General features: G+C 39.8%; 2 protein-coding genes across 4 annotated transcripts; both read left to right on the top strand.

The window, feature by feature from the left end:
• The first annotated feature begins 17 nt into the window (after window positions 1–17).
• On the top strand, window positions 18–5,843 carry LOC134619227 (protein phosphatase 1 regulatory subunit 12B-like). Its single transcript, XM_063464999.1, has 6 exons — window positions 18–102; window positions 1,376–1,466; window positions 1,551–1,745; window positions 1,864–1,939; window positions 2,785–2,909; window positions 5,718–5,843. Exons 1-6 carry the CDS (start codon window positions 83–85, stop codon window positions 5,841–5,843), a joined length of 633 nt encoding a protein of 210 aa, XP_063321069.1. The 5' UTR covers window positions 18–82.
• Window positions 5,844–5,869: 26 nt separating this feature from the next.
• Window positions 5,870–22,710, top strand: LOC134619330 (protein phosphatase 1 regulatory subunit 12B-like). 3 transcript variants are annotated; one of them, XM_063465096.1, is made up of 8 exons: window positions 5,870–6,525; window positions 11,554–11,570; window positions 11,682–11,811; window positions 13,299–13,403; window positions 13,562–13,612; window positions 13,761–13,811; window positions 15,627–15,694; window positions 20,366–20,466. In XM_063465096.1, exons 1-7 carry the CDS (start codon window positions 6,424–6,426, stop codon window positions 15,663–15,665), a joined length of 495 nt encoding a protein of 164 aa, XP_063321166.1. In that variant the 5' UTR covers window positions 5,870–6,423; the 3' UTR covers window positions 15,666–15,694; window positions 20,366–20,466. The 3 variants fall into 3 exon arrangements, with proteins under 3 accessions (XP_063321166.1, XP_063321165.1, XP_063321164.1); XM_063465095.1 differs by having other exon boundaries at window positions 15,624–15,694; XM_063465094.1 differs by lacking the exon at window positions 15,627–15,694 and having other exon boundaries at window positions 20,366–22,710.
• Window positions 22,711–22,759: the final 49 nt, after the last annotated feature.

Here is a 22,759-nt window from a genome sequence, read left to right as displayed (position 1 = left end):
AGAGTCCTTTTTTCTCCAGCCTCTCCCTCTCATCCCTGCAGCATTGTCTCAGTTCTTCAGTCTCTGACCTTCCACAGGGACCATGCAATCATTTGTTAGCAGGTAGGTTTCAATGGGGGGGCTGAGTCATGCTGGTCTATTCATGGATTCTTATTTAGCCATTTTCATTTTTAGATTTTCAATCTGTCAAGCGACCATTTTGGCAAGGCTCCAAGGCCTGATGTTTGTTATCTTAATGTAGAGTAACTATGCTGCTCTGTGCAGGTGCTGCAGGCCTCTAAGAACTAATGTGATGTGAGCCTTGGGATTGTTGCATATGGGGCTGAAAATTCATATTTTCCTTTGATCTATTTGATTAGCTTTTTTAAAAATGTACATTAGTAATTACTGTCTTAAGGCTGTTATTCTTGCTAACTTCTCTAGATGATTAAAAAGAAATTGTTTGAGTATGTGGCCTGAGAGGAGTAATTTGCAGTTTTTTCGCTTTTAAGAGTGGGTGGATAAAACCGAAATGTAAAACATGTAATAGTACTGGTTTTTCAGCATTCGCCTCTAGAACCCAGTATAGCAGAGATGGCTGCTATACTGGGTTCTAAATTCTTTTGTTCCTGATTATTTTCTTTATCAGTCGGTAGAATTATGCACATTAATGGAATCCAAGTCCTGAACTTTGCATACACTAGATTGTGCTGCTGTGCTGAGCAGCCCATTGAATCTCAGTGAACATTCAGGGTGACTCCACAACTGAAAGATCAATACCAGTAAAAGCATAGCAGAGGCAGTGCTAGCAGTTCAGTGGGTAAAACATGAGCCTCCCCACTGATGCTTGCTCAGCTTTTTATTTGTGTCTACGAAGACAGCCATAGATATCAGGCTTGCATCTTTTCAGAGCATGTTGATTCACTGATTTCCTGTCAAAGTGGGTAGAGTAGAATGCCAGGACAGACTATTAAAAAGTACAGAAGTGTGTTCAGCTATCACAGAAAAGCTGTGTTAGCAGCTTAACATACTTGCTGTTGTAACACTGGGTCACATAAAAGCCACATAATAATGGAATGTATTTGATTTTATTTGATTATGCTGTGTACAATTAATACTAGAAATTTTTACTAAATTTCGGAAGCTTGTAAGTAGATTTGGGATTTGTTAAGGTTTGTAATGCAAACCTAAATTGCGGCATATAGTCTATTATTGCTCATGTATGTAGCTTTGTTTTGTTAATAATACCTAGATAGTTAGATACTAAATTTAATGTCCCATTTGACTTGATTTGATTTTACATTTTTTAATTTAAAACATTGGTTCTTCATAGGTATGACTGTGGCCTCTTGCAGACTAATTACACCTATGCATTTGTGTGTTTTTCCCAACCCAGGTCGTATCTGACCCCTGTCAGGGATGAAGAAGCAGAATCTCAGAGAAAAGCAAAATCTCGCCATGCGAGACAAACTCGCAGGTTAACACAGGTACTGAAATGGTTGACACACGTTTAGATTTTGAAAGATTTAACAAACTGTTCACACATGTGAAGCTGTGTGAATATCCTGCAGGGTATGACTCTGACTGACCTGAAAGAGGCTCAGAAGATCAGCAGCCTGGAAGATGGAAAAAATGAGGATAGCAGCAGACTGGAGGACAGGTCCTGTCTGCGGATGAGCTTAACAGATGATAGAAGAGTTCAGCCTGGTGTGACAGAGTACACAGAAACAACTGATGTCAGTCTAAACTGGAGCCAAATGGACGAGGTTACAAGACAGAATTATTCAGAAATCGTTTTCTGCCTCAGATGTGGCTGATTTGAAGCTTTAGGTGAAATTTATGATTTATCTCTGTATTCTTCTTTATTTTACTCCAAATGTGCAGGAGGGTAACTTTGAAACCAGATTAGAAATCCTGCCTGACCTTCCGCACCGGCCTTACTGCAACAGCTCCTTCAGAGGTAAGAAAAACATCAGAATTTTTTTTGATTGTCGTGTTCTGTTGTGCTTCATGATCCATATGTTTTGTTCTGGGTTCCATGAAATATAATACAACAACAACAAAAAATGTGCTAGCAGCAGGTCACTATGATCCAGACTGTTAGTCCACCTAATGATTTCTGGACAGTTTTTGATGTTCAGGACTGTTCTTTCAATGTCATTTCAAACATCTTAACAAAAACTGTTGTTTTTTGTTTTTAAGTAAACATAACTTGTTAAAATGTACTTTGTAGGTAGTGAAGTATTTGATAAAAGTTACCCTGTAACTATTATCTGTTTAATCAGGCCTCCACTTGACATTCTTTTGTTATTTATGTTGTTATCTATTTTTGATTCTATTTTAACATACGTCTCTATTGATATTAATTCTGTTTCATTTGGTTTTAACTGTTGTGCAGTGCTGTGTGACTTATATGTTTATAAAAAGCACAATATAAATAAACTTTACTTGCACAGTACAGTAGTACAGTTTGGTAGAAAACTTTTCATGGAAGGCTGTTTTGTGTGTTTGTGTGTGTGTGTGTGTGTGGGGGGGGGGGGGGGTTGGGAGTGGCTGTGTTACAAAATGCAGACACAGAGCACATGAATTGTGTTTTAAGACACTATTAAAGGAATTAAATCACTTTTTTTGGTTTTCAGTTGATAATTTTTAAGAAGTTTTTGAGCTCTGAGAGCTCAGAATCACGAAGACCTCAATCTGAACATTAGGCCTTCAGTTTGTTAATCATAAAGCATGTCTTTATTTTCCATTATTAGTATTGATCTAGTATAATAATAAAAACACACACTTCCTTTATATGTCCAGTTGGCGAGAGATGGTGGAGAGATGAAAATCAGAACATTGCAGATTCAGCACAGCTGACTTTTGCTGCTAAGCATCAACAAAGACGGCCCTGCTTTGACACTGAAGGCTCAGACTACATTGCAAAGGTAGGTGGAAAACATCTATGCACTTTAATTTTAATAACACACACACACACACCAAGAGGCGAATGGTGGTTTCACAAAAGATTTTAACCATCTACCACTAGATGGAGTCAAAGGATTATCTAATCTATTTTTCCATCCATAGCTTGTTCCAGAGGAGGCCAGTATTTACAAAGCTTTTCTGTGTGATACATAGAAATTTCTTGAGAATGATTTTAAACTTAAAAATGTGATAATCAGTTCTCATGCTTCACAAAATTACTAAATGGTTTTTTTTTGGCATTTATTACAATGCCATGGAGGTATTAAATGCATCACCACTCTAATTTTAATATTGTGTGTAAGTCAATATCTGTTGGCACCATTGTTTCATGTTCATATTCTGTTCCTCCCTGACCTGAAAGCTGAGTGTGCTTCAAAGGCAGCTGCGCTCTGATCTCTGATGCAATATTTTAAGAAGTACTGCAATCACAAATGTCGAGCATGTGTTCACAGAGTACCGTAACAAGAAGTGCTGGATAATATCTCACAGAAAGATAGTCTGGATAGCCAACCCCCCACTCTCTTTAAGTCATTTTGATTCTTCACATCACATGGCTGAGGTGTCTCAGCATTCCATACCATATTGGGCAAAACTGAGACGGTCTCAGTTTAATCTTACCCTTGGATTCAGAGTGATTGGCTTTCCTTTCTCCTTTAAATTCTTAACTATTACTCTTCTCCCTCCACCTGCATGCTATCGGTGAAACACCCCTGACAAAAGCACTGACAAATTTAATCACTAATTACTCCTACTGGGTAAAATCTGGCAATTCACTTATTAAGTTTCACTTTAGATAATCTAGCCATCTGAGAAATGGAAGCAAAGTGGACACATAGATGACAGGGCTTTGACTTATACAAGACTGTATCCTGATAATAGATGATTATGAATGTCCTAGTAATACAGTATGAATGGAAAGTGGTGTCCATGTGAGCTGACTCCAGGTCAGAGATTTGGCTGTAAGCCTGTGCTGGAATCTGAAACAGAGATCTGTCAGTAATACGAGAGTATCTCAGCAGGTACTATATCTGTCTGTGATAATCATACAGAGCAGTGAGATTTTACCAGAAGCTGGACAGGCTGCCCATCGATAGAGTCGACCTCTGCGTGACTCCATGATTATCGGAACAGATTTTCCACAGTTCTTTTTATGATTTTTTCCAACAACAGACAAAAAGACAGGTGCAGAGTGAGACAACATAGAGATTCTGGTACTTAAGGGTGACAAGCAGAGATAGCAAGAATGCCACTTCAAACATACCTCTTTTTATCCTGGAATACATTATGAAATTTGATCTGAGTGGTAGTCCAAACTTAACTTCCACATTTCTGCTATCACTCAGGGGATCTTTGATAGCCACTTATTTTCTACTTTACTAAAATGCATGAGCATAGCATCCCATATGGAATATCCTAAGGCTAAGGGTGAGGATCAGACAGAAGGAACTCCAGCTGGGCTAGATTCTCAACACAACTATCCAAAACCAGTGCCAGTGTAATTTAATGTCTTATTTCCAGAGGGTCTCCAAGTTAGAATGTTTAATGTAAATATACTGCTAGACTACTCTAACTAATACCTAATTCCAATATCAGTTTTGTTAGAACTTACAATCCATGGTATTTGTCCTTAAAATTCAAGCACTGTAAAAGTTAGAGATGCAGGCAATGGTACTTGGGTTGGAAAATTAAGACCTGTTAGATTTCTAGTCTGGGTGACTTTCCAGCCTTAAACCAAAAGCCACAACACATCAGCTTCTCCACTTCTCTTTGATTCTCCCCTGTGTCTGTGCTCAGTTTCTTGCAGTCCTATCTTGCCTTCTATCTATTTGCCCTGAGCAAGGATGAGGGAGTATAGAGAACCGTGAAGTGCTTGCGTACCTCACTATAAAAGGAAGACAGCAATGAGCCAGCTTGAGCTGACTATGAAAGTAAGGGGTTACTGCTGGGTTGTTTAAAGGAACAGTTTGACATTTTAAGAAACACCCGTGTTCATTTCGTTGCCAAGAATTAGGTGAGAAGATTGATACCACCTGTATGGTCAACATGAAGTCAGAGCCAGTGCCGGATTACCTTAGCTTAGCAGGGAAAAGCAGGGAACACTGTTTGGTTCTGTCCCTGCTGAGCCTCATTAGTTAAAACATAAATTTTGTTTGTTTAACAACCAGAGAGAAAAAAAATTAACAAAATAAGACGTAACATGTTAATTAGAGAGTTTTAGAGATGCTGGGAAGCAGGTTTAGAATCTTTGAACAGAGCCAGTCGAACTGTTTTTCTCTTATTCGAGTGTTTTTGCTATGCCAAGTTAACAAGCTGCTGGCTGTAGCTTCACACAAGTCTGAGAATTCATTTAGTCTTTTCAAATAACTTCTGACAAGAAAGCAATAATTTATATTTCCCCAAAAATGTCCAACTATTCTTTAATAAAATGTTGACTATTTATAAACCTGTCTATCAATAGGCAAGTTTATAAAACTAAAACTAAAATCAATACGGCTGTGGGCAAAATGAAACAAGATTTCAGTTTCAGGAAGAGGAGATGTGTCACAAGTGCTCTGTGTTAACACTGTGTAGCACTAATACTGGCAACGTCCCCTCTCCATCACACTGTAGGGCGCACAGAGTTACTTGACACTTTACAGTTCTTGATGGCTCCTCAGGTGATACTGCATGTTGACCTACCAGGATACAAATTGCTTCAGCCCCCTCCTGACTCTGGCTTTGTGCTCCACCTCCTCTTATCCCTGTTCACATCGGTGGACAATTTTTAGCCCTCAGTGCCGAGTCTGTCCATAGCAGAGCCTCTGGCAGGCTGCCACAGAAAGCTGCCAAAGCTGAAGAGAGCCGGGAGAAGCAGGGGGCTGGGGGTTGGGGAAGCAGAGGGACCGAGAGGGTGACCAAATAGTGAAAGGAGCAGAAGAGAGAAAGCAGGAGAGGGAGGGAGATGGCAGAGAGTGTATAACTTTGGGGAACTCAGGAAGAGGCAGCAAAGGGAACAAACTTTTTCTCTCTTGTCTTGTTTTGGACTTTTGTGCATTTCATAGCGGACTTCAGTGCTGACAGAGCAGAACAAGGGATACTCATTCGTTTGCTTTCTTCATTGAATTGTTCTTTTTCTTTAGATCTCCAGAGATTATTTTGTTTTGTGGTTCTTTTTAACATTTTTATCTGCTTGTTGTTTAACTGCCTGAGATTTGAAGAAGGCGTGACCACACATTTGAAATCCTTCCAGATTTAGCAGCAACTGTGTCCACTTCTGGGACATTTGTGGCTGCACTGAAACACCAAACAGACATATAAACACACACACACACACACACACCTGTTGTTGCTGAGGATTCCCCAGGAGCACGGTCATGGACATCTGTGTCCCTGTTGCTTGAGGGAATCTGTGCGTGTGTGCAGCTGTTATCTGGTGGTGGCCTCGGTGAATGTTACAGTAGAAGCTGATCTGCCTGTCCGGGGTAGAGGAGGGAGATGTCATCCTACTACCCACGCACCAAGGACCTGACTCGCACCAGGAAGTCACTGACAGAATCGCCACCATCGTCTCCGTCCCCTACAGAAAAAAACTACAGAGTAAGCTTTATTTCTAGAGCGGTGCACCTTTGCAGGAAAAACTGAATGTGATACTTTTTTGTGATATTGTAGCAATTTTTGGTACTTTATTCCAGTGGCTTTAAATAACTTTAATATCACAACTCTTAGTTCATTTTTATCTTACTCTTTACTTATCTGTAAAGGGACTTTATAGTATGACCCCTCTGTAAAGTCAAAGAAAGAATAGTATTTTCTGTAGATGTTGATGACTAATCCTTAGACCAGGCTGATTTGTTGACTCATCTAAGACAACTGGACGCATCATTAAGCAGCTTTTTAAGAGTTCAGACATTTAGCTGAAGAATTTGTCAGTTAATTTATTAGATTTTTTGACTTTGAACGATAGATATATATAGATATATATTATAGCAGCATATATGTTTGGACATCTGCTGTTGGGATACTAACAGTTAAACAAAAAAACATCATTATATGATCAACAGTCTAATAGTTCATTTACTAATGTGTATTTGTCTAATTCTTCAGACACTTATCGCAGCTTATTTGTTGGCTTGTGAAAGCGAGGCAAGTATTTGCTCTGAAGCGCTCAGAGTCTGACCACATTTTCTGGAAAAGACTTTTGGATTGAAGCATTCCTTCTGTAATTTCCTGTTATTTTTTTTCTGCCTAAGTGGCTTATTCTCACGGGCGTAGTTTGACTGCTTATGTCAGTGCATCAGACTGAGCTGAACTCTGTGTGACAGGCACATTTAAAGGGAAAGAAAGAAAAGAGGGGGGAAAAATACCCAAACACAATGGGATCCTGTCTGTTTAGAAGCACGTACAGTAATGTCACGCAACACTACAGATACACTCATTATTATTGCACTGTTGCCAGCAGCGAATGCCTCTGGTGGATGTTTGGATTCTTTTGCTCGCATTTCAACAAGTGTCAGTCTCTCTCTGCCGGGGAAACTCTGGCTTTAATTTTCCATGAAGCCAGCCCAATCTGAATTGGCAGTGTGTTCCTGGGAGAGAAAAAGCCGTGGAGTCAGGTTGATGCAATAATTGTACCAATGTAATATGTGTTACAGCTGTGTGCAGCAGGAAGTCAAAGTAAACAGGAACACATTTGCATTATTGGCAGACACTCAACATTTGGCAGATGTTCACAGTGGTGAAATGTAAGTAAGCACATTAAGCCACGTGCTGTACAGAAGGAAGAATTTAGGATAGCTGAGATAGTCAGATCAGATAGTTTCTGCTACTTCTGCTTCATTATGTTTCTGGAAATATGTGCTCTCCATTCCCCCGCATTCAGAAATCACAGCCCACTAGGTTTATTTCAAATTAAAAAATGCTTGAATATGCAAACAAGTAATTGCACTAGATCCAAACACTTTTCCTGTAAAAATCTCTGCAGGTCCACAGAAAGATTTAAAAAAAATTACCTGATGTTCCACGAAAAGCAAAGACTCAAATTAGTCCCCCCATCAATAATTTCACACATTTGCTTTATCGTGTGATGCTATTGTGTGAAGAGATAGGCCACTTGGGTAGGACTCACTAAATGTAATCGTAATACATATGAATTAAAGCATCGATAGTAACAATATGTCCTAATAGGCAGTAATGTTTCCAAGTACTGTTATTTAAGAAAAATAACCCATTTCCACATTTGATTTGGTCATTTTGAAAACAAGGAAGATGCTCTTGGTTGCCTGGAGCTCTGAGATGTTGTGTAAAGAGTTAACACTGTAGAGAGGGAGGACTGGCTGAAGTAGGGAAAGGTGAGTGAATGCGGAAGATTTTTTTATGAGTTTATGTGTGTGTAGTGTAGTGTCATTTGCACTGGTGTAGCTCAGATTTTCCTACTGTAGTCAACTAGCCCGCTCTGAAGGAGTGATGCTGTGGCAGAAAGTGGAAAGGAAGAGAAGGCAGTGAGGAGTGTGAAGAGTCTGCTAATTATGATTTTCTTGGCTGACATTAGCATTATCATTTATACGCTCTAGCAGTGAGCTCATGCAGGTGGCTTGCGTGTGTATACTTCTGATGATGTTGATCCAGGCAAGCTAATAAAACTGGAAACAGTTCTGTTTACTGGGTGCCCATGGTAAAGCCAACACTGTTTCTGAGGCTGTTTTCACCAGTCTGACACACTGTTGTTCATCTGCTCCTCCTTCTTCTGCTCTGCCTTGCTAAGTTACATGTGGCACTTCTTCCTTCCTCAATTTTTCCTAACAAGGCAATCAGATTGGTGCAGCTGCCATCACAAGTAGAATTCAAACTATGGCTCATTTTCTGGCTTCGGTTCAATGCGGATGTTATGCGTTTATTAGTCGTATAAGGACTTGCTCTCAAAAATCTGGCAGTGTAATCCCCACAGGACCCGCTCAAGGTTTCACTGGTATTAAGTGTAAAAAAAAAAAAAAAAGCCTAATTTCCCCAATTTCCTAATCCTTTAGTGTGAAATAGGTTTGCGTACAGTTTGGTTCATATCTCCAAAAGCAGGCTTCATGAAAATGCATTCTTACAACCTGCTGCTTAATGAATGATTACACAATCTGATTGAGGAATCTCCTTGCTGTTGCACAAAGAGATCGGAGTGAGTGAGAGCTCTTCTTCACTCCATCCTTAGCCCTTTTTCATCTGAGGTCAGGGAGGTCTGTTTTTTCCTGGATAGCTCAGCTGAAGCACATGACCACATAAGGACAGGCAGCAGTGGCTCAGTTATGTAAACACTTGCTGAGGAACAGCTCCTACGATGCTGTGTAAAATCTCCTCTTAACTCACTAAATCTGAATGCAGGAATACCCATTGCTTTTAACATATACTGTTTTTCTAAATCATTCTTTTAACATCTGCTTCTTGTCTCAAACAGCTTAGACCACCACACTTGATGTTTATTGCCAAACATTTCTAAACACAGGTGTTTAAAGATTTCTTTGCCTGGCTGGAGATCAACTATAAATCTATGAATTTAGGGAAGTTTTACGAGACCGCAGCAGAGATCACGGATCAAGCTGGTCTCACATCATGCCAGCCTTTCTCACTGTATTACTTGTTTTTTCCAGTCTGGCATGAACAGTGAAAAAACCTCTCCTCATCATCTCATAACCACATTTATCGGCTGAAGGCAGCAAGTGTTTGTTTAGTCCAGTTTTGTTTAGGGCTCTCTGCAGTCATTTGACAAACTAAGTATGGAGATTAAATATGGGGTGAAATTCCTGGACAGGTCAGACCAATGCAATGCAAGGCTCAGTCAGTATGATAGCTGGTATCGACTATTTGAAAACAACTGAAGACATATGGGTTTTGTTTTAAGGGTTTCTAGGACAAAGCCTGTTCTTTCAAAAAAAGAATATGGCAGCTTTCTGTCTGATGGCTACACCTTGGCCCAAACTGGGTCATACAACAGGTCAATGATCCCACACATGCCAACGAATCTGAAACAGAAGCACAGAATCAAAGTGTTTCAATGGCACCATCACAATCCAGACCTCAAACTGATTGACACAACGCAATGGGACCTTAAAAGTGTTTTGCATAAACAGGTACTGTTCAGCTTCAGTGATCTGAAGCAACGGTGCAATGAAGACTGGACAAGAACTCCTGCACAACAATGTGAGAGACTAATAAACTCATACAGAAAACAGTTAGTTCAAGTTACAGCTGCTAAAGGTGATTCTACAAGCTACTGGATCATGAGGCGTACTTAGTTTTTCACAGAACTGCATAGTGTCCCATAGTGTAAACGTTCTTTTTCACATGACTATGAAGTAATGCAGGAAGGCAGTCAATAGCCATAAAAAATAGGTCCCTTAAAAGGGACATCTCTGAGGTAACGTAATTTCTGAAAACAGAAACCAAATACAGCCAAAGAACAGTATGCATACGCAACTCCTCCTGTCGCACAGTGCCCAGGCTGCTTGGTGAAGTGGAAACAAACACAGAATGTGATCACAACAGGCAACTTGGCAGCCACTTAGACTGGGCTAGTCATAGCAGGGACCTGCCAGGACAGTTTGATATCAGACTGTTGTCTGAGGTCAGACGGCAGCCTGTCATGCAAGGAATACTTGACTTCTGATGTCATTATGTCATATTTGTGCTGCAGGCATGCTCATTGCAGCAGCGTATTTTAAAAGATTAACCAGGCTCACCGGGGAGGTTTGACCTCTGCGAACCCTGTCAGAGCAGTGTTGGGGAGAATTGTATCCTACTTCTACATGCACTTCTTCCATCTGGGACTAAAGGCGTCCAAACATAGTTTATAGCTTATTTATTTATATAGCACATTTAATTACAACAGGAGCGTTGACCAAAGTGCTGTACAAGAATACAAAATACCTAATAAAATAACTTATGAATATGAATTAACAAATAACTCTCATGCTGTATTAAAAGCCAGTAAATAAAAATGTGTTTTAAGATAAGATTTAAAAAGATTGACAGTAGGAGCCTGTCTGATGTGTAGGGGTAAATTGTTCCACAGCTTAGGCGCTACGACTGCAAATGCTCAATCGCCTCTATGAAGCAGCCTCGACCTTGGTACGGCTAAAAGCAAAAGATCACTTGATCTAAGAGATCTAAAGGGGGTCTGCAAGTCTGCAAGAGGTCAGACAAATACCTGGGAGCCTGTCCATTCAGGGCTTTGTAAGTCAACAATAAAATGTTGAAATTAATTCTGAAGTGGACAGGGAGCCAATGAAGAGAGGCAAGCACCGGGGAAATGTGTTCACATCTTTTAGTACGTGTCAGAAGACGAGCTGCAGCATTCTGGACCAACTGCAGCTTTGCCAGGCAGGTCTGGCTAACTCCAGCATATAAGGAGTTACAATAGTCCAGCTGGGATGTAATAAAAGCATGAATCGCATGTTGTGATAATTCAACTGGAAGTTTTGTTTTTGTTCTCTGCTGTCTCAAAATGGAAAATATTTCTCAGCCAAGCCTTTGTTTGGTGATATCAAATGAACAGGACTCGATCTAACCGTGACAGAATATTTTCACAGTGTGATGATTCCATGCTGCTAGTCAAACTAACATGGCTTATTCCTTGTTTTTCAGCATGACAGAGTGTCAAGGTAAGATTTGGGCTTTTTTCTTCTGTATTACAGAACTGTAACAGGTAAGAGGAAAAAAACACTGTAAATAAAGCTGCCTTGCAGACTGGCTAAGAGCTGTGTTGCCTCTAGATTTGATTCCATTGGAGAGAGTGCTACAGACAAGTCACTGGGCCGCACCAGCTCATACACGCGCAGAGAGGCAAGGCTGGCTGCACTGAATAAACAGGAACAAGACTCCACTGCCAAAGACTATAAGAAGGTAGTAACTCTTTTCTCAGTTTCAAAAACACATTCTAATGTTACCGATTCAAAGCTGCAGTCCTGGATACAATTTGCCTTTAGATTTATGCACATTGTATCTATTTTTGTAGTGTAATGTCCCAGTAATGTAACTGGGCTTTCATGGGATTACGAGTGTCAGAAAGGAACTTTTGACCTGTAATCGTATTTTACTATTGTAATATTCCCTATTCAAGTATTTGCAGAAATGAAGTTATGTCTTACTGAGATTGCATCAAACCCGTATATGGAACTATGAACCTGCAATGCCACTATACAGTAAAAGTGGTAATACTGTTGATTTCATGTTGTCATGGCGGGGATTGATGTTGTGTTTGTGGAGCGGACCCAAAAACAGACACAGGAGAAATGAGCTGATGATCAAACAAAAAGCGAGCCTTTATGCGGCTGATACAAAAAACTGAAAAACAAAGTGAGGCGAAAGTAAGCTGAAAACTAAACTGGGGCAGAACTAAACTAACTGTGAAAACAATGACGAGAGACAAGAACATGAAACTGAACAGGAACATGTGACAACATAACAATGGAATAAACCAAACATGAGCATGAACACGGACCGGAACAGTGGGAGGGAAAAACTCTATGACTTGACGTGACCTGACATGAAGACAGACAGATGACCCAACAAAGAACAGAGGGAGACAGAGGACTTAAATACACAGGAGGGTAATGAGGGAAGTGGAAACACCTGAGGAGACACAGCTGACACAAATGATCATGACGCCACAGGGAAAAGTAAAACTAAACACACTGAACATGGAAACACCAGAGCTTTCAAAATAAAACAGGAAACATGGAGAGACACGAACATGTAAGGTTTTTGAAAAAGCTAACAGTTCTATATGTACTTTTACTACATTTACTTAAATAGATGTTGACAGGTGATGCTAACCCTAACTATAAACATACCTTAACATTATTATTTTTAAGACCGACAGAGACAGAGACCCCCCTTCCCCCCTGATCCCTCCTTGAAATTCGGGGACCATGCTCAAGTCAAAAGTGGCTCCATAGTCTACTGGTTTACACATTTACTGGGAGGAGGCACAAATTCCTTTGGGGTTGCATCAGGAAGGGCATTACAATTAGTTTACAATTGTGATAAGCATTCATCACCATCATCCTTTTAGGTTAGACATAATCAGATATCAACAAAAAATGCACACTCAATTTGGTCATGTCATAGTCAGAAACAAAAGAAGTAATGTTATTTTAGGCTTGGGTTTTTTTGAAAAAGCTTTTGCTACTGTGAAAAAAAAACTGTATTTATGTAAATATAATCGATGATCTTACATATTGTTTGAGTTCTGTGGTTCAACTTAAACTGTCTGTTGTTACTCTTTTTATGCCTTGTATCGTCATTAATATTTTGGTTATCAAAATTCAAATACTAAGACTTTCTATAACAAATCTATTCCTATATTTTTCCTTTTATTAACATTTTAGATGTATGCAGAAGCTTTGCATGAAAATGCAAAACTCAAGTCCAGGTTGCAGGAGAGCAAACAAGAGCTAGCCAAGATACGTTCCCAACTGGAGAAAGTCACTCAGGTACCTTTGACCCATTCTACAGAAAACTCACATTCATCCCTTCACTTCCTGTGTGCTTGAAGAAAGATTTAACTTTTTACTTCTTCAGTGAAGTCATGATTAAAATTTAAACCAGTTCTTCTAATAAATTTCTCCCATTAACATTACCCCTGTTTTAGAGACACGACACAATATCTGAAAGATCTTCAGTACTTGAATCAGAAAAAAGGGTAAGTGTCTTAACAACCTTCTCCTTGATAATACTACATATATTTGCATTCTTTCCAATCAGTTTCCTTGTCTACTTCAAATTATAGTCTTATAGCCTTTCATTTTTCCAGTAGAACTTACTTCAGTTTTTTTTTTCTTTAATTACAGGAAAAACAAACCCTTGAGAAAAGAGTGTCAGACATGGAGGAGGAATTAAAGGTCAGTCCATGCAAAAACAGTGTGTACTCACTTAAATGGCATCTATTTTGTCTCAGACACAAGTTGTGCTTAATTTGTCTCATTGATGTTTTCTCCCCAAAAAACATTATAATACTGATAGTCCTTGCCGGTACCTCCAGCCAAGCCCCTTTCACTCATTCTAAATCAAGCACACCTAAAGTATTTTTACAGAGCAGAACACACATATCGCTCACTGCAGAGTTGTGGTTAGCCAGGTGGGTTTGGAGTCAAGGAGAGAGAAGGTTAGTGCTTCAGGCTCATTACCCACAGTGTTCTGCTGGGCCACTTCCTGCCAGGCTAAGGAGGAGCCTGTGCTGCTGCTCCCCTGCTCCACTTATCCCACTGTTGGGGTGAACATTGTGACCTAGTTCCAGCTGAATACCGAACCCTATCCAAGCGCAAAAGACCTGCTTTTGTGAGACATTCCTGTGTTGCTCTGTGTGTATTCTGCCTCACAAAGAAACACAGGGCACAACTACAAAGAGATGTCAGGCCTGAGTAAAAATGGTCTGCAATTTATGTGGAAGCAATTACAAACTACACGATAAGATTATAATTTGATTACCCGAGAGAACCAACCAGCATAAAATAAAATGTGGAAAAAATACACAAAACTAGTTAAAGTAAAATGTCAATAAAAACACTCTGCAATGATTTGCAAATCTTGTGAGCCTGTATTTTATTCACAATTGAACAAAGAAAACATTTCCTATTTCATTAAAAATATTAGCTCATTTTGAATTTAATGGCAGGAACACATCTCAAGACAGTCTGAATGGAGCCAACAAAAGGCTGGAAAATTAAGTGGTATTAAAATGAAACAGCTGGTGGAACAATTTGCAAACTAATTAGGCGACAGGTCAGTAACATGATTGTGTAAAAACGAGCATTTTAGAGCGGCAGACTTTCTCAGACGATGGCATTGGTTTACCAACCTGTGTCTGCAAATTGTGTGATTTCAGGTTAATGTTTCTCGAAGTTAAAATTACAAAGACTTTGAATATCTCGCCATCTAAAGTACATAATATCATCAAAAGATTCAGAGAATTTAGAGAAATGTCTGTGCACATGGGACAAGGCCAAAAGTGTTACTGGGTGTCTGTGATCTTCGGGCCTTCAGGTGGCACTGAATTCAAAACAGGCATGAAATCACTGACCTCAGGAACACTTCCAGAAATTACTGTCTGTGAGCACAGCATGCCATGACTGGAAATGGAATTGGCAGTTTGCACATAGGGAAAGGCATCATCACTGCTGAATAGTACATACAAGTTTTAAAGCAACAATCAGGGAGCCCCTTGCATATTTCAGCAAGACAATGTTAAACTGCCTACTTCCCCTGTTACAACAACAACAACAAGGCTTTGTAGTAAAAACATCCAGGGGCTGAACTGAGCTGCCTGCACTGAAAACATTTGGTGCATCATGGAGCTAAAAATACCCTGGACTGTTGAACAGTTAGAGCCATATATCAGACAAGAATGGGACAGCATTCCTCTCCCAGAAGTCCAACACTGGTCTCCTCAATTCCTTCATGTTTATGGACTATTATTAAAAGGAGAAGGGATGCTTTTTTTTCATTAAAGTTGTCTCAATTCAAACACTGACATGCTTTCCGTGTTCTCACTAAAATGTGGGTTATGAGATTTGCAAATCTCTGCATTTTATTTTTATAAAACCCAACTTTTCGGGAATTCGGTTTGCATAATATATGCAGAATTCCAACGTACAACAGCAGCGTGGTATATAAGCAGCAGATGTTTGACCCCCGTATTGTCATGGTTCCTTCAGCAGGATGCCCCACTGCGGTTTCGCTGTGGGTACCAGCCCTGAGGGCAAGCTGTCTCAGGGAAGGGGGGACGGTGAGTGGTTGCTATGATACAGAGGTGTGACTGATACGTACCTATCACCTCACATGTTTCTGTTGTGCCAGAGATTGGGGCATGTTTACACATCTGGACTTTTTATCCTCTCAACAGTAACAGTAGCTTAGAGCGTAAAAGCTTTGGGAGCACATCACCTCAGAGAACTGGCTTGCACTCTCTCACAAAGTCACTTCTTCACTTTTAGCAAGTATCAGATTCTCCACATGGGGGAGCTGTTTCATTGCTGCCACATAAGTATCAAATTGCACCACCTACTGGAAAGGAAAAATAGCAGTAGCCTTTAAGAGGTATAGATGTGTCAAAAAAAGATGTTTATACGGTTATAAAGAAAATCCAATAAAATAAACAAAATCAATAAACTGCAGTTGTGACACTCAATGACCACAAGTGTCAGAATTCCTGAGCAGGTTACTCTCCGTTCCTATAAATGATACATAACAGCACATCTTTGCCTTTGCTTGCTGTAGTTACTTTTCTTGCAAATAGGGGTGCATTTTGGGGTTTTGGGCTACCCGCCCTGTAGTTCTGCACTTAATTAGCCTTAGTTATGGATTTTTCACATCAACAGCACTGTGTGTCGATCTTCCCTCTTAAAATAATGGGAATGTGGTAATACTCAAAGTGTCAGATTACTCTGCTGGGTTTTACATTTCAAATGGAAAAGCTCAATTATTCTTGACAGCCTCTAAACCTAATGAATAGTAACTCTGTAGAAATGATCCCCTAGAACCTGAGAGTGTAGTCAGATCTGATTTAATATCAAACAGCTCAATATTAAAAGAGTGTAATAAGGGATACTGGTCATTATGCATCCTTGGCTCACTGTGTCCTTTTCTTTACCACAGCCAAGGGCACCTTTCCAAAAACTGCGCTGTTTTAATCCAAGAGAACATTTAATGCATGAGCTGAAAAGTCCCCAAACCAGGCAGCTTTCATAAATGTGCGCAAGGCGAAGCTGGGTGTCCTCGTTTATATGTCATGCTTTGCCACATTCACCTCCACAAACTTGTCTGTCTGGGTGGCTGAAATGCCACAAGTGCCCTGAATAATGTGTATATGTGTGTGTGTCTGGTCTGCGGTTTACCTTCAGCAGTGGTGTCAAACCACAGACAGCTATGTTGAACCACATTGAGGTTTACCTCAAAAAAGTCAGGCCAGGAAGAGGGAGGAAATAAATGATTTCCATTCCTTTGACTTTTATCTGAAGAGGCTCTTGTGCAAAGGCTAAAATATAGCAGTGTTCATTATTTTCTCTCTTTTTTTAGCTTTCTATGAATTTTATTCCATCTTCTTTGCAGTTCTATGCATATAATAAAAAGTCAACACCTCACTTCTTCCCAATAAAGCCCACCTTTGATGAGCACAAATCCAAGTAGAACTGGCTTCATAACTTTCCTCGCTTTGTTGCAGCTTATGGTATTTTCTCTCAAAATATCTCTGTTGTGTAAATATTTGTTTATGTAAGTATTTCTGATAAATCCCTCAGCTGTGCTTCTTTGATTTCCCCTGTCTATGCTGCTGTGTGGGTGCATGCTTGTATGAGCGGATATGGCTGCAGTCTCTGTATGAGTATCTCTCTGTGCAACATGGCCTGCTCCCCGCATGCTCTCTCTGTCTGCCCCTCTCTGTATCTCTCTCCTCCTGTACGCAGGCTTTCCCTGCTCTGGCTCAGGTCCAGACCTTGCGGAGAGTGAACGAGTGTCTCCTGGCTGAAAATAGAGCCATGCTTCGCGTCCTCGCCCGCCTCTCTGAGACGGCCTCAATGCCGGAGACAGAGGACCTCTGATCCTCTGAGACCTTTCCCCCTTCCTCTTCTCCCCTTCCTCAGCCACATAATTTCTACTTCTCTTTCCTTCTGGTGCCTCTACAGCCCCTTCAACCTCTGCTGTGTTCCTCTCAGGCAGGTCTTGCACTCTCTTGATGCTCACGCTTTCCTCCCACCCCTCTCCCCCCCACACACACTGCAATGCATCCTCCTGTGCACTTTTTTTTTTTAAACCTAATCTCCTTTATGATCTAGACCAGCGGTCCCCAACCCCCGGGCCTCGGACCGGTACCGGTGTGTCGTTTGGTCCCGGGCCGCGAGAGTTGAGGCTCAGGTGTGAAATGTATGGTTTTCAGGGTTTTTATCGGTTTTCAGCGTTATTTTGTTATCGTTTTTATCGTAAACTCGGTTTTCCTGGGTCTTTTCACGTGTGTTATGAATAAATCTTCATTTTTTCGGTACCGGTACTAGTTTTATTTTGTTCTATTTATCCGCGACACCTTAAAGACCGGTCCGTGAAAATATTGTCGGGCATAAACCGGTCCGTGGCGCAAAAAAGGTTGGGGACCGCTGGTCTAGACCAACCCTGAAGCCCCCTTTCCTCCAAAACAGTTGTCACAAAGCCTTGTTTGAAGTTTAATTTTAGGTAGATTTGTGTGGCATGCTAGAAATGAACACTGTGTTTTAAGCTGCATTTATTTATTTACATAGGGGTTGCCATTTTGCATAAACACCTAGGACTCTGCATCATGGAAAATAGAAGCACCTTGTGAGCAGCTTTTATTTTCACAGTTAAATATATTCAAGTCCTGCGCAATGTGCTGTGCAATCAATGCAAAGTTGTTTTCCAAGGTAATAGCCACTCTATTGAATCTTCCAAAGGAAATGAAACGTGTCAGATCATTAGCCTTGAAAATGAACACGTGCTTTGTCACTGGATGAGACAGGGGTGCAGACGTACCAATAATTTTGTATGTTTTTGCTAATGAGCAGTGGACATGTGAAATTAAAGGTATCATTAGGCATTTTGGGGAAATAAGCCCAATGGCCTTTTTTTTTTTTGTTTTCTGAGTGTTAGGATCGATTCTACTCTAAAGTCTGTATGGCATATTTTCTGTTGGAAACAAATGGAAACATCTCACCAGCTAATCAAATCAAACCCCAAGAAACACACCCTGCAGTCTGATAATGGTTTAAAGATTTTTAGGGACAACAAAATTAACTTTAGCAAAGAATTGTTAAAGTTATGGCAAAATGTTTCGATTTAATGATTAAATGACTAATATTTGCAGAGCTTGACAAATTATTTGTTTTACTTACAGAAAAAAAACAAAGCCATAGTAGACTTGCTATAAATGAGTGTGGAATAACAAGGAAATACTGATTTATTTTCTTGTCCAATGTAGTTACAGTTTGGCATCTAGCCTGCAATTTCATCACTAGCTACAAATACATTTTTTTTTTATTTCAAATTTGGGGTTAGTGACTAAATATTCATAGAAGGGTCTGCATGTGGAGGCTGGGGTGGTGGAGGGGTCAACACTAGCACTTATATGTAGGAGTAAATAATGGGAAATTTTTCTGCTTAAACAAAATGCCAGATTGTGAGGGTGTAATTGGTGCATGATGCAAGGAAATGAAACACATTTCAGTGTATATGATATAGCGCAGGGGTAGGCAACTCCAGGCCTCGAGTGCCGGTGTCCTGCAGATTTTAGATATCACCCTGTGTCAACACACCTGAATCAAATGATTAGTTCATTCCCAGGCCTCTGGACAACTTCAAGACATGTTGAGGAGGTAATTTACCCATTGGAATCAGCTGTGTTGGATCAAGGACACATCTAAAACCTGCAGGGACACCGACCCTCGTGGACTGGGATTGGAGACCCCTGCTTTACTTCAATGGTGTCCCACTCCAGGCCTCAAGGGCCGGTGTCCTGCAGGTTTTAGATCTCACCCTGGGTCAACACACCTGAATCAAACGATTAGTTCATTACCAGGCCTCTAGAGAACTTCAAGACATGTTGAGGAGGTAATTTAGCCATTTAAATCAGCTGTGTTGGATCAAGGACACATCTAAAATCTGCAACACCCGCCCTTGAGGCCTGTTGTTGTTTTACTTCATTCTTGGAAATATTTTTCATGCTGTCTAAGCAGGTGTTTAATAAATAATACCACAACTTTTTCATTTCATCTTTTGTACAGATTAAACAAACAGTTTTAAAGGTGCTAACAGGAAAATTGCTTGCCTTTTATTCATTAATGCTAATCTAAATTAACAGCCCGCTGATAATTTATCGGTCATCTCGTCTAGCGTATTCCAAACCTATCAAACTATCATTTAATTTTTAATTTACAACATAGGATTGCCAACACAGTGGGGCTTTCACTCTCACTTTATGGATTAATATTCAACATATTGGGCAGGAACATGTTGACGTAAGACGTCTCTGCTCACTCACCAGTTGCGGTAACGTGTCCCAGCTAGCGCAGAAGGTTATTGTTTGTCTCCAGTAGAGGGGAAATACTTTGACAAAGAGGGTGGTTATTTTTAGTCATTGCTTCTCATGAGGGACATGACCTAGATTTGGGGAATTGACCATCCCTCACTTTGCTTCTCTCTGACTTCATTCTCTGTCACTTTTCACATTCAGGACATACTGTCACTGTCACACCACACTGCATGATCAAGTACTGTAGAGCATGTCCTCATTGCCTGACTTTAAACTTCAGTGAAAGATAACTTTAGTGGTGATTGAAGTTGCAGTGGATAGTCCTGGTTTAAGTCACAAAGATGTCAAGTAACCATTTAAATGACACAGCAAAAGCTGTATATTTCCCTGGTTTTCTAATATTGTTTTCTCCCTCTCTTTTTCTAGGTCTTAACAGAGCTCAAGTCAGACAACCAGAGACTAAAGGATGAAAATGGTGCTCTCATTCGAGTCATCAGCAAACTGTCAAAATGAAAAAGATATCTGATGCTCCTCTTGTGTGTCTGTGGACCCTCCAACCCTGAAATAGCGGTGTCATTATCCACAAGGTCCCAGGTTTTGACTCGTATCTGAGTTACTGTATGGTGACAGGCTAGTTTGGTTGCATTTTCAGAAACATCCTACTAATTCCTGTTAGAACTTGTGAAGATCCAAAGAGAAGTGTTAGCAATCTTCAGTTAATTTTACCATTATTAAAATTAAAGTTTCAACTATTTTTTTCCTTCATTATATGTTGTTTGTTTTAGGAATATTTGTCACGTGTATGAAATAGGGACCAGGTGTACTGTTGACATTTCAAATCCAAACAAATGCATCAGATTGCGTGAGGCTACTGTACCTAATAATATGCCATATAACATTTTGACACTTTTACTTTGGTTGTTACTTGTGCACTCCATAATCGTGTTTTAATATATTTTTTATTTGAAAGAGAAGACAGTCATTGACTTAGACTGTTTGGAACCGTAGCTTTCTCCTTTCTTGACCTAGTATCTCATTTCTCCTTTATTATGATGTGAGACGTTAAAGACGTTAAAAACTTATCACAAAAACACTTTGACTTGCTTTCACTCTAGGCTAAAGATAGTGAAGCTTCATAAAATGCATGTTTTGGGGTGTGTTTGCTTCAATTGACAACATTCTCAGGTTTGTCACTCAGCTGTTGCTGCTCGCCACAGTTGAGTGCCTCGCAGATGTGGATTTCCTTGGAAATCTGTGGGTGTTTTTCTACGGTTGCAGGGATGCATGAATGTGATGCACTTGACAAACCTTTGGAAAAACTATCATTCTAACAGGTCAGACACAAATTTTAGTCCAATTTTCAGCTTTTTTAAAATTTGCTAATAGACATTAGAGTTTAATTTACCTAGTATGCAAAAAATGTAACATGTATATGTGAGCTTGTTAAAGGAGACTGTACAATAGGCCTGAAAGGCTACTTTGTACATGCACATGTTAACAGTGCTGCTGTCATTAGCAGCCCTGTGACACATTCAAAATGGTACACTTTCTGAGAGGAGATAATATTAATGTTTGTCACACTTTCCTTTTTTGTGTTTTCAGCTGCCTTGCTTTTTTAAATGCATGTTCTTCCTAGAGGATATTTTTATTGAGCTAGTATCTCATTTTGAAAACAAATGAATGCCTGAAGAGAGAGACACCCCGAGTGCAAATGAAAATGCCGTATATATTTTGTTTTGTAATAGATATATATTTATTTATTTATGGATGTGTTAGTTTTAATCTTTATATTTTGCATAGTCAGTTTTGTTTCAAAGGAGTACACTGATTATTTTTTAGCTGACCCGTTGGCCTTCCTGTCATTAGGCGATTAAAATACAAATACCAGAATCGTGCACTTCCTTGTTATCATTGCTCTGTGAGCCTTCACATTAATTGGGTGGCCTTAAAAATCAGCAAAAGCCAGCGCTGTGAAACATAAACTGTTATCAGCTCTTTTATTCTGTAATGATTTCTCACAATTTTAATAGGTCTGCAGTTGTTCAAAGACTTTGTTGCCAATTTATAAGGCACACCTAGCTTCAGAGCAAGCCTATACTGCAGGCCTTTTAACAAACCAGAACTTTACCAAGCTTCTGTTTTTGATCTGGTTATTTTTGTAGGCTATATTTACTAGTGCTATGGCGATTCAATATCTTTCAATATTAGTGATGTCATGTTTTTATTAGTTGCAGTATGAAGGGACTTCCTACTTCTAATGGTTATTTAAGAACTAAACCCACAATGCAACAAAGTGTAGAGATTGTGAGTTTGCTTTAAAATAGGGTTGAATACATTGTGATTTATAAACTAAGCTCTGCATTTGATTGATTGATATACCTTTATTAGTCCCACAAGGGGAAATTTCAGACTAATTTGCATGAAATCTCCTTCTGTGCTGTACGTGGTGTGAAAGACACAGCAAGGATTTTGGTATCTGTCTTCTTTTCACTTAATGGTTAAGTTAACCAAGGTCCTCAGTGTTTCATATATTCCTTAAACCATGTGATGGTTTTGGAGTCCAGCCATGCCACATGCCACATTACCAGTGTTATGTTTGCTCACATCCACTAATTGAACTATAAATAAGCTACAGTATGATTCTGCTCTCTCTACATGTGCTGTAGATATACTGATTTACCGAGTTATTGTATATTCAACAGTCTGAAATGTTCTGAGTGGTGGCATAACACAGACACATTGCTTAATTCACTCTGCTTAATAAATGGTAAAAGGATGAAAATGTTTTGTTTTTGTGACATTAACACACAACGAACAGAG

This window comes from Pelmatolapia mariae, linkage group LG20 (genome assembly GCF_036321145.2).
Source record: "Pelmatolapia mariae isolate MD_Pm_ZW linkage group LG20, Pm_UMD_F_2, whole genome shotgun sequence".
Classification (NCBI taxonomy): Eukaryota; Metazoa; Chordata; class Actinopteri; order Cichliformes; family Cichlidae; genus Pelmatolapia; species Pelmatolapia mariae.
This window is presented reverse-complemented; position numbering and strand designations above follow the sequence as displayed.

Coding starts and splice junctions, on each gene's coding strand:
- LOC134619330 (XM_063465094.1), top strand. CDS start 6,424: ATGTCATCCTACTACCCACGCACCAAGGACCTGACTCGCACCAGGAAG. Junction 11,812..13,298: donor CTGCCAAAGACTATAAGAAG/GTAGTAACTCTT, acceptor TTAACATTTTAG/ATGTATGCAGAAGCTTTGCA. Junction 13,812..20,365: donor ACATGGAGGAGGAATTAAAG/GTCAGTCCATGC, acceptor CTCTTTTTCTAG/GTCTTAACAGAGCTCAAGTC.
- LOC134619227 (XM_063464999.1), top strand. CDS start 83: ATGCAATCATTTGTTAGCAG. Junction 1,467..1,550: donor AAACTCGCAGGTTAACACAG/GTACTGAAATGG, acceptor AATATCCTGCAG/GGTATGACTCTGACTGACCT. Junction 1,746..1,863: donor ACTGGAGCCAAATGGACGAG/GTTACAAGACAG, acceptor CCAAATGTGCAG/GAGGGTAACTTTGAAACCAG.